The sequence below is a fragment of the Grammomys surdaster genome, unplaced genomic scaffold (genome assembly GCF_004785775.1).
Source record: "Grammomys surdaster isolate TR1022 unplaced genomic scaffold, NIH_TR_1.0 63, whole genome shotgun sequence".
Lineage (NCBI taxonomy): Eukaryota > Metazoa > Chordata > Mammalia > Rodentia > Muridae > Grammomys > Grammomys surdaster.
Genome location: NW_021604565.1, coordinates 16572988 through 16584845, shown reverse-complemented (window position 1 = coordinate 16584845; position 11858 = coordinate 16572988). Strand labels below are relative to the sequence as shown.

The 11858-nt window shown below is 43.5% G+C and overlaps 1 protein-coding gene across 1 annotated transcript in view; it reads left to right on the top strand.

The window, feature by feature from the left end:
- The window catches only part of Dpys (dihydropyrimidinase), a 78866-nt gene that overhangs the window by 10197 nt on the left and 56811 nt on the right, over positions 1-11858 (top strand). The window contains exons 2-4 of the mRNA XM_028765776.1: positions 3969-4127; positions 8413-8592; positions 10317-10506. Coding sequence (XP_028621609.1) covers positions 3969-4127; positions 8413-8592; positions 10317-10506 — 529 coding nt within the window. The remainder of the gene's footprint in view (positions 1-3968; positions 4128-8412; positions 8593-10316; positions 10507-11858) is intronic.

Sequence of the window (11858 nt, the reverse complement as noted above, 5' to 3'; positions counted from 1 at the left end):
CTCTCCCTCTCTCTCTCTCTCTCTCTCTCTCTCTCTCTCTCTCTCTTTAGTAGCCTTTTCTATCTCAGGCAATTTAATAAGATTTCCTCACATGCAGCATTTTCTATACTACTATGATGGTAGAAATGGGGCTTCTGTCTGTTGCTCCAGCATATTGTGCTACAATTACGTGTGTTTCAGGCACAGTGGTTCTCAACCTGTGGGTCGCGACCCCTTTGTCAACCTTCTATTTCCAAAACTATTTACATTACAATTCATAGCAGTAGCAAAGTTAGTTATGAAGTGGCAATGCACATAACATTGTGGTTGGAGGTCCCCACGACATAAGGACATGTATTAAAGTGTTGTGGCATCAGGACGTTTGAGAACCACTACTCCAGAGTATCCACACCCTGAGGGAGAGAAGAAAGAATTCATAATTAATGTATCCTTCCAGGCTTCCCCCATCCCCGTTCCATGTGTGGTGAATTTATTACGTTTTATCAGGACATAAGACACATGCAATGAAACTTGGCCATGTAACTGTGCAGTTCCATAATTTCTGGAATAGTGACAGATCGTGGAGATAGCTCCACACTGCTCCGCTCACCCTTGTGAAATAACATCTGAGGCACCATCCTTTTCTCATGACACCTCCTTCATCCCTACTTAATCTCTGTAGAATGGATTTTCCCATGGATTTTCCTCTCTGGAACATTTTCCATAATTGTGCAGTGTGTGCCCTTTCATGACTGGCTCCTCTCACTGGGTGTCATGTTTTCTAAGGTCCATCTGTGCTGTGGCAGGAGTGAAGATTCCGTTCCTTCTGAAGGCTGAATGCTGCCCCATTGCTGTGTACCCATCAGCTAACGGGCAGCTTCTACTTCTTGACCACAGTAGCAAATGCTGACTAGAATCTTGGCACACAAGTCTTGAGGGTAGACATGTTTGCACTGATCTTGAGTGTACACCAGAAAGTAGACCCCTGGGTCGCGCTTCATCTGTATAACTAAGGAACTCCAGCCTGATTTTCAAGGCATCTGCATCTTCCGACCCTCTCACCAGGAGCAGACGGCTCATTCTCTATGACTTCGTGCATACATCCTGACAATAATTTTTAGTCGATTTATCGTGAACAGGTTCTAACATGCTCCTTGTCTTTCTTTCCTAGACAATGCAGGATAACAATTCTTTACAAAACATTTACATATATGAGAAATCCAAGGATACACAGGAGGCTGTGCCTCCAGTATGTACAATGACTAGGCCCTCCTATAGAAAGGACTCGAATACAGATTTTTTTTTTTTTATCCACTAGGAGTAATGGCATCAATTTCTCATGTTCTGAGAGACCATTGTATCTGATTTCTTTATATCCTACATGTTGTGGGATTTTCTAAATCTGTAGACTTATAAAACTTTTTTCTAACACTTTACTTAACAGTTTTCTACTATTTCTAGTAGAAATACGCCCCATTCCTGAGGGACTCCTTGTATTGGAAAGGCACTTGAAAAAGGAAGAAGGTGACAAGATTAATCTCTATTCAAATAAAAATACAAACCCTGAATTCTTTTTTCCAAGTCTTGTCATTGTACTGCCAGGAGTTTCTTAGGAAATGCAAATATGTATTTTCTGCATGAATAAGGACAATGTTATTTAAGGGTGGTAACAAAGCGTTTGAATCTTATGTAAAAAAGTAAGACAGTTAAAAGTAGAGAGAATTGGCAAGACACCAAGTGACTTAAGGAAGAATAAAAATATATCCTAAAGAGAGAGAGAAGGAGAGGGGAGAACAGAGCAGGCATTCCAAGCCGTGGAAGCAGTGCGGCTGTGCCCTGGCACAGTGTGGGGCAGGGGTAAGGCTGGAAAGGCGCTGTCCCTCCTGGATTACCACGAAGTCATGTCTCAGGGAATGAGAAAAGTGGAACAATTCATAGTTATAAGCAAATGGCACAAGAGCCCATGATGAGTTAGAGAGACGTTCTCAGGAGGCAGACTGTGTTGAAGAAGTACTTCATACACCTTGTCCAAGTAGACCACTCCTTGCTCACTGAGGGTCCAGATGCAGGTATTGTCCTTACTTCTCAGATGAGGAATCAAAGAACACAGAAGTTAAGAAACTGCTCAGGAGACCCCAGCTAGATGTAGAATCTGAGTTTCGTGCTATGAAGGCAGTAAGCCCTCCAGAGTCCTGCTCATAACTGCTGGGTCGCCTCTTCCCATGATTCTGTTTGTTTTCTTCACCTACATTGTTTGAGTACAGCAATTAAAAATGCATTAACTACCTTGTGATTTTCGTTTAAATTAAATCAATTTAAATAATGAGCCGAAGGCATTTGTTTTTGTAATAGTTTTTAAATTACTCGTAATGTAGTGTAATATGCCACCAGGTCTATCGAGGGTTCAAGCAGAATGCAGGGACTCAGAAACCAAGTTTATGAAGATTAAACTTCATCCCAGAGGCAACAAGAAGCATTAACTTTCTAAAATTTTCAGTTGGCACAAATAACCATGGACTTACACAGTGCAGTGTTTTACCTGTGTAAACACTGTGTAGTGATCAAAACCGGGCAATTAGCATATTCATTGCCTCAGACATTTAGCATTTCTTCGCTGAGAGGACTGTGCAAACCTCTTCTAGTTCATGAGGCACACACTTGGTACAACTGTTAATGGTAGCATTCTCTTTCCACTGTGCTATCGAAACCAGAGTGCATGCCCCTTGTGGGAGAAACTGTACCTTTGTTCCTCCTCCGTCTTTAACCTGTTGAGTGTCTCAGCTGTGGGTTGGAAATGCCCTCCTCACTGAGGGTCTGTGGGTTGATGCTTAGGGCAAAACTAGAGAGAAAAAAACCCAACTGGGAATCAGCTAGAGAAGAAAAGGTTCTGAGCTAAAACCAGAGCAGTGGGAATAGGCAGTGACCACAGATGCCAATCAAAGAAAGATGAAAGTGTCACCAGCAACCCCAGGGTGCAAAGGCATTAGTTAGTGCTGTAAGTTTTCCAGGACTCTCTGGATAGATCACAGACAGGGCTGCTGGCAATGTAATTCCCTAAAAATGGATCCTAAGGAAGTAGGACTTTACAATAGCATGTATAGTTTGGGTTTGTTTGTTTGTTTGTTTGTTTGTTTTTTAAAGTGGTTTATATCTTTTCTCCTTTTCCCATCTGAGGGCTTCTTGAGAAAAGGTCTCACTCTGTAGCCCAGGCTGGACACCTACTCACAGCAACCTTTCTGCTTCAGCCACCCAAGCATGAGCCAGCACAACCACTGTACTAGTCAAGGTTCTCCAGAGTCACAGAATATATGGGATGTCTCTATATAATAAGGGAATTTACTGGAATGATTCACAGTCTGCAGTCCAACTAACCCAACAGTGGGCAGCTGTGAATGGGAAGTTCAAGAATCTAGTAGTAGCTCAGTCCCACGAGGCTGAGTGTAGACCGCTACAAGCAGACTATAGTCACAGCAGACTTTGGGGTCTGCTGGTCTGTGCAAGCTGGAATCCTGAAGAAGGAGGCTCCTACAGATGTGCTGGTAAGTAAGTGCAAGCAAAGTGCAAGCAGACAAAGAAGAAAGCCTTCCTTCCTCCATTGTCCTTACCTAGGCCTCCAGCAGAAAATATAGCCTCAAGAGCTGGATCACAGATGTGCCCTTTCTTTCTGGATCATAGTTTGTTCCGGACATCATCATGGTGACAACTGGGAAGAGCCAGCACATCCACCCACGTCAGGGTTTTCTTTATAGTCTCGTTTCTTTTTTCAGAAGCAGCTCCAGGCATTTTAAGACTTCAAACTTTAGTTTTAGGGGAGTCTGTTCATGCCTTTCAGGTCTTTTTAAAAAACAGCATCTTTGACATTTCCTGGACCCATCAAATGGGCCAAGGGACTAACAGATGTGCAGATTTTACAGCATGACCTATGACTTATGATCTATGACCTAACCAAGGACAGATGGCGAATTGACCAAAGCTTCCTGTGTTTTCAGGCTGCTTTGGCAGGAGGTACCACCATGATCATTGACTTCGCCATTCCTCAGAAAGGCAGCTCCCTCATCGAGGCCTTTGAGACCTGGCGCAAGTGGGCAGACCCCAAAGTCTGCTGTGACTATAGTCTGCATGTAGCGGTGACATGGTGGAGTGACAAGGTAAGGTGACTGGCTCCCCGTGTGTCCCATTTGCTCCCCTTTTCCTTTGCTCTGTAGGAGAGCAAGAAACTGGCCATGTCAAACAGCAAACACTGCTGGTGGTGCCCCTGTCTCAGGGGTGACTGCGGGCTGGGAGTACAAGTCTTCATTGAACATTCTTCCGAGTTAAAAATACTAACATGTAAAAAACACCAGAGAAAGCACACAATGGATTTCCACTATGTTTATTCACTGTGGCATTGTTCTGTATTCAATTCAGGAAATTTTCAACCGTTCCTCCAATTCGCATAGGACCCATCCCTCTTATTCTCAACGTCAACGTGCCCAGAGTCTTTTAAATCATGTTAGAAAATTTGAATTTATGAGAAAAACATCAAAGAAATTCTAAACTTAGTATCCCTTCCGATCTTTAGCCTCCATTTCCACTCCTTAACAGGAGACAAGCTAGGATCGGTTCCAAGGCCTCTCCCAGCTGTGTGCAGCTGTGACTTGGCTTCTCCCAACACTACACACCTGGTTCCACCTGAGAATCACTTAAGAGAGACCTCAAAACACCCTTCCATGCCCAATAATTATTTAGGTCATGAAGAAAATGGTTAAGATTCAGATAGAAAAGATGATTTTGAGAGCCATTAAAATATGTTGATTTTCTCCTGAGATTCTGTGTGTGCGCGCGCCTTGGGAGCAAATCCCCCTGGGAGTTAAGTCCTAACTCATCTCTTCACGTTGAACTTATTCAGAAATGTTAGGGTGGGGAGGGTGGTCCATGGTGATACTATTGGAAAAGCTTATACACCAACACCCCTTCAAAAATTGTTTCAGACATCAAGTGGACATAAAACAAATGACTGGTCTGTAACCAGTACCCAGCAGACATCATTTCAAAGGTTATAGTCCATTGTCCAAATTGACTTTTCTCCTGCAATGATATTGAAATGATGAGTTTGGTCTGCTGTATACCTTTAAAGGACAGCCCTTCCTTTCTTCTACCCTCTCCTACCTCTTTTCTCCTCCCCTTTCTCTTTCCTTTTTCCTCCCTTCCTTCCCTCCCTCCCTTCCTCCTTTCATCCCTTAACAAGTAAGTAGTTCCCCACTTCCAGGTTCTGTTGTGTTACTCTAACCAAGAGCTCCATAAAGACTCAAACAACAGAAACTTATTGTCAGTCCTGGAAGTTAGAAGGCCAAGGAATCTACTTTGTTGGTGTCCTGAGAGCTATCTCATGTTTTACTAGAAGCTCCTGGCTATCTGCGGCAATCTCCCGTGGTCCTTGCCTTGCAGACGGATCTTTCTATCTCCTTGTACATACCTCCATCTCAGGTTCCTCTTTTTGAAGACCACCAATCATCAGGGGTTAGAATGTATACCAATGAAATCATTATAACTAATCACATCTGCAGTAATCCTGCTTCTAAATAAGGGCTTAAGACTCTACCATAAGGGGGCTGGAGAGATGGCTCAGTGGTTACGAGAACTGACTGCTCTTTCAGAGGTCCTGAGTTCAATTCCCAGCAATCACATGGTGGCTCACAACCATCTGTAATGGGATCAAATGCCCTCTTGTGGTGTATCTAAAGAGAGTGACAGTGTACTCACATACATAAAATGAATAAATAAATCTTTTAAAAAAAAAAGACTTTACCATAAGGGTTAGGGGATACACAAGTCAATTTGTTAAAACTTTTCCCCCCTTTTATGAAGATTTTTTTGTAGTCTTTTCCCCCTTTTATTGAAAACAGATTTCCCCCTCACATAATATATTCTGATTACAGTTTTCCCCAGCCTCTAAGTTACTCCAAGTTCCTCCCCACCTCCCCTTCTGTCCAGATCCAACCCCTTTCTGTCTTTCATTAGAAAAGAACAGTCTTCTAAGAGATAATTATAAAATATAATAAGATAAAACAAAAACTATCACATTGAAGTTGAACAAGACAAACCACCACTAGGAAAAGAGTCCAAGAGAAGGCACAAGAATTAGAGACCCACTTGTTTGCACACTGTGGAATCTCATGAAAACACTAAACTGGAAGCCATAGCATATTCACAGAGGACCTGCTACAGACCTGTACAGGCCCTGTGCATGCTGCTTCTGTCCCTGTGAGTTCAGATGAGCTTTGCTCATGGTTATTTAGAGGCCTTGTTTTCTTGGTGACCTCCATCCCCTCTGGCTCTTACACATCCCATTTAGGGCTGAGTGTTCAAGGTCTCACATTCTCTGTGTAATGTCTAGCTGAGGGTCTCTGTATTTGTTCCCATCTGCTGCAGGAGGAAGCTTCTCTGATGATGGCTGAACAAGGCACTGATCATATCTACCTGTCTGGGTCTGGGATACCTCACAAGTTGATTTGTAATAGTGGGCAGCAATGTCTGCATAATTACATTTAACACAGAGAGGGGCTCGCTATGTAGTCCCATGCTAGCCTTGAACTTGTCCTTCTACTTGTACCTTTGAGAGGTGAGATTTCAGAGTGTGCCAACAGGCCTGGCTTGGTGCTGTTTTTATTCTGTGTTGCCTTGAGACACTATCTCTCTACATAGCCCTGACTGTCCTGAAACCCATTATATAGACAAGGCTAGCCTGGAACTCACATAGATCTGCCTGCCTCTGCCTTTGCTTCCAAGTGCTAGGATTCAAGCAGCTTTGTGCTTTTTAATGAGTAGAAAATTAACCTTCTTGGTCTGTGTACTACTCCATGGATTGTTGATGATATTTTCTGCCTCATTTAGTAAGGTTTCTCTTTGAGGGTAGGGAGCGTTCTCTTTTTCTGTTATGTTATGGGTATATGCAGTTGTCTGGATTGTTTAAAGAGCTGTTTTTTTTTTTTTTTTTTAAAGATAAACCTATTAGTCAGTATTGTCCCAAAGAAAGGCTCTTGTTAGACTTTTTAGCAAAAATGTCCATTCTTTTAAAGCTTCATGGCTGGGGCCAGGCTCTGCTCTCAGCATCTGTGCCTCTGATTCGCCACTCATTAATAACCTAGTTTTCTAAGACCTAGTCCTATAGAGGAGTAGACTTCACCCCCCACTAGGGTACAGCTGTGGGAGAAAATGGGCATGCATGTCCACTCCTGCTGCCATAACAGCATACCATAGGTTGGGTAGTTTAATAACAAAATTCTCAAAGCCTGAGGTAGGATGTCCAGAACCAATGCACTGGAAGAGCTGGCTTCTGTGTGAGGTTTCTCTTCCTGACTGAGGACAGCTTCAACTTCTCTGAGCCTCCTCTCCATCCCCACCTCTCATCAAGAGGGAGGAGATTTCATCAGCTATGAGCAACACTCTTGTGTGTTTGTGTGTGTGAGTGCATGTGTGAGTATGTGTGTGTGTGTGTGACTGTATGTGAATAAGTATGTGTGTGAGTGTATGTGTGTGTATGCGTGTGTGCAAGTATGTGTGTGTAAGTGTATGTGTATGTATGCATATGTGCAAGAAAGTGTGAGTGTGTGTGTTAACCTACAGAAGTTCCAACAACTTTCCTTTTAAAGCCCTAATCCATGTTGAGACATGTAGTGGGCCTTCAGTGTCTCTTACTGGGCACTTTTGATCTGTCTGCTTCTGATGTCTGACAACTCTGAAGCTCCCCCAAGCTATAACCAGTCCAGAGTCTTGTCATCTGTGACCTCTCACCTCCCAGGGGTGCTGCCAGGAAGCTGCCGCATGACACTCAGTGTGTGCTTCCTCCAGTGCACCTGGGTCTGTCCATTTCCTTCCTCTGATCACTCACCCCAGAGCTTTTGGATTTGAGGCACTGCTGCTGCGTGTGTGTATGTTTGTGTGTGTGTGCGTGTGTCTGTGTCTGTGTGTATGTGTGTGTATATGTGTGTGTGTGCATGTGTGCATGTGTGTGTGTGTGCATGTATGTATGTATGTGTGTGCACATATAAACTCTGCTTCCCTCTAGGTCCATGGCTGCAACTGTTGCTGCTGTGTGGCCTCATCTTTTTCTTCTGGAACAGTCTCCTCAAATTGGAAGATAGATGCAGAGAATTCTGTATTCAAGAATAGAAATGAAGTACTTCAGGGAAAGCTATTAACTTTTCCATATTCGTCATCTTTTAACACTCGTATTAAATCCACTTAAGGATTAAATATGATTTTACAGTAGCAGCCGTTTGTCAGGTAAAACAGGATATGATGTGAGGCTTAACTGCTTGCTTCTGAGGTAAATTGTCACCTCTATCTTCATATTTCGTTTCTGAATATAATCTTTGAGGAATGATGAAAATATCACTTAAATTAATGAGGGACATGTTGGTGTACCTGTCGCTCCCCCTCCCCCCCCCCCAGGTAAAGGAAGAAATGAAAACCCTTGCCCAAGATAAAGGCGTTAACTCTTTCAAGATGTTTATGGCTTACAAAGATCTGTACATGGTGCACGACGAGCAAATGTATGCAGCCTTCTCTCAGTGCAAGGAGATCGGAGCCATAGCTCAGGTGCACGCTGAGAATGGAGACCTGATTGCGGAGGTGAGCATTGCCAGTCCAACCCTTCCCTAGACAGGAAAACAGCTGGACCTTCAAGCAGAGACATCCGGCCCTATGAAGGTGGACTCAACTCACGGAAGGGCAGGAATTAAGTCACTCATGATCCTGGTGGCATAAATTCCCAAGCTGGCTTGTTTGCCACTGCCTTTGATTTTATCCGGTGCTTCTACATGATTGGGTGAAGAATTCTCCTTTTCCAACCAGCTACAAACATTCAATTTTTTTAAAAATGTACATTCAATTTATTAAAAAATATGAGTTATTTTATTTTAGATATATTTATTTATGTGTACATGTGTGTCCGCACGAGTGCATGTGTGCCATATTCATGCAGTGCCTTCAGAGTCCAGAAGAAGTTGGATCCCCTGGAACTGGAGTTACAGGCCATTATGAGTTGCCATGTGGGTGCTGGGAACTGAACCCAGGTCCTCTGGAAGAGCAGCCAGTGCTCTCAACTCCTGAGCAGTGTCTCCAGACTGTAAATCGTCTCGTGTGTGTACCTCAGCACTGGCTTGTTTTCTGAGATTCACGCTGCTGGTACAGAATGCTAATGTGTGGGACAGAGTGTGAGCTGAGGGTGTGAGCCGTGTATAAGAGTATTCTAAAGCCTCACACTTTTCCGAGGCTGGAAATCACAATGTGCTCTGGAGAAATGTAGAAGATATTTATTCCTCATGTTAGCTCCATTACTAATGCCCGAAGGGTGTGCCGTCTGCACGATTTAAAGAGCTGTCTCTAAACCTTGATATTAGCTAATTTTTTCCCTTTCCCCAGGCTTAGTTCCCATTAAAGTAAGATTGCAGCTCAGTAGCCAGGAGGCCCTGGGAAAAAGAAAAAGGTGTAAGCTATAAACTCAAACAGGCCAGAGTTTAAATGTGACCTTCTCACTGTGTGACACCTGCAGGTCCTGTTGGTCCTCTGAATCTTGATTTGCAGTTCTTTTGTGAAAGAAAGAAATAAAAAATTGAAGAAATAATGGATCTAACTAATATCTTTAGTGGTCTGAGTTGAGGGGCAGTAGAGACTGACTCAGTCGAAAAATACAACTCCTTAAACAATAAATTAAGTGAGCCATTTTAGCAAGGCTCTGGAGTTGTTGCTCTATTTTGCTTCACTGAGTCAAAATACTAAAGTGTCAAACATGAACAGTGCTGAGCAGTGCTTCTTAGGGACCATGAGTACAAACCTCCTGATCTTTTTCAGAGCTGAGATAGACAGACAAACACACAGACGGTAGAGACCAGAGGACAAACTCAAACTTTCTTCGGAAGCAACTCCACTTTATTTTAGAGACAGGGTCTGTCTCTCACTGACTGGGAACTGACCAGTCAGGCCAGCCTGGCGTCCCATGGATCCATCTGTCTCTGCCTCTCCAGCTTTACAGGGACATCTCCCTCGCTGTTTGCCTTTTTCATGTGGGTTCTGTGGGCTGAACTCAGGCTGCCATGGTTGTGTAGCAAGCAGTTTACCAGCTGAGCACTTCCCCGCCCTCCCTTCCCCCACCGTTCCAGTCAAAAGAAGCTGGTGGTGAAATAATGCATAGGGTCACTATGAATCTATGCTGTCAGCATATTTCACTCTGCCACGCCCCCACACCTATAGCTGACACATGTAAAAACCTATCAGAACTTTTAATTTCCAATAAAATCATATTTGCCTTTAGCAATTCTTCCTGCTCTCTTTTTTACATTCTTGCTGCCTTTTAGGGAGCAAAGAAGATGCTGGCACTGGGGATAACAGGCCCCGAGGGACATGAGCTGTGCCGTCCGGAAGCAGTGGAGGCAGAGGCCACCCTGAGAGCCATCACCATAGCCAACGCCGTGAACTGCCCTCTATACATCGTGCACGTGATGAGCAAATCTGCAGCGAAGGTGATAGCTGATGCGAGGAGAGAAGGTGACCCTCAGTGGGACCCGGACGCCTTGGGTTAACACTCGGGAGTGGAGCTCACATACTTCCTTTGCTTAGCGTATGAGCAAGTTGTGTTTGTGGTCTGCCTTCCTCACCCTTACACATGCCTATTTCTTTCTTCTTTTCTGTCCGTCTTCAGGGTTATTCACTTTCTTCCGGTTACTTCTTCCTCCTACTTAGGGCCTCAAAGTATTTCAAGCTCATAATCCGTCTCTTAACACCGTAAGCAGCAAGCTGGGTCTTTTCCTCAAAAAAAACCAAAAACACAATAGTGAATTTTAATTTTATAGCTAATTTTACAGCGACTCTCACCTTTCCTGATCATCCAGTTTACCCTGCTAGGACCTGATGAGGCCAGGGCAGAGTTCGTGCTCTGAAACTTGCTTTTGAAAGGAATCGATTTGTCTGACAGCACCTTGGATGCTGGGTCAGCTGAAGCCGTGGCTCTCAGCGCATTTTAATGATTGCTGTTTAAAGGTTATGTTTTAACTTCAAATTGACAGTTGCCTCAATTCTCTAGCTCAGTCTAAATGTAGTCATGCAAAAGAAAGAAAATGTGTTCCTGGGCAAAGAAAAAGACATTAGTTTGCTAGCACTGGACAAAGATGGGTGAAAGCCACGTACGGGCACCTCACTGGGGCCCCCATCTTGCTGGAACGAGGCACAGGCAATCCTGCAATGGGGGAGGTCATGCTGTTAGTGACCCTCCTAAGAGTGACAGCCAGTGGCCAATGTACCTCATTAAAATCCACGAAATGGATTTGGTATGCTTCTAATAGACACCAAAATAAATTTTGTCAAAACTGTGTGTTGTAAGAAGGGTTCGTAAGGATTTTTGTGAGCCGTGTTCACTTTGTAATCCACTATATCATGTGTTAGGAATAAGGTTAATTTCAAATGAGGTCAAAAAATCCTCCTAGCAACTATTATGGACTCCTTCCCTCCCACACCCCATGTGTAACAGGTTTGCCATAACCCTAACCCTCACCTAAACAGAAGTAGCTGAAAATCCTAAGCTGCAGTTCTAGCTTTCTTCCACCAGATGGTGATGTTGCCAGCTCTATGGAACTGGTAAAGGTTTCCCTTTTGTGGGACACACCAGATATACAATGTTAGACTAGAGAGAGCAGTAACATCTGCAGAAATGCCCATCCTAAACCACCACCAAGCCATGATTTTGAAAATTAAGGCTGGAAGCTTCTTCTTGACAGTGGACATTTAGTTTATATGTGTACAAAATTTGATCAGAGCCAGATTATAAAGATCTAGGGATCACAGACAACTATTAAGTATAGGCACTTTGATTTTGATTTTAAATTAGTTTTAAACACAATTTT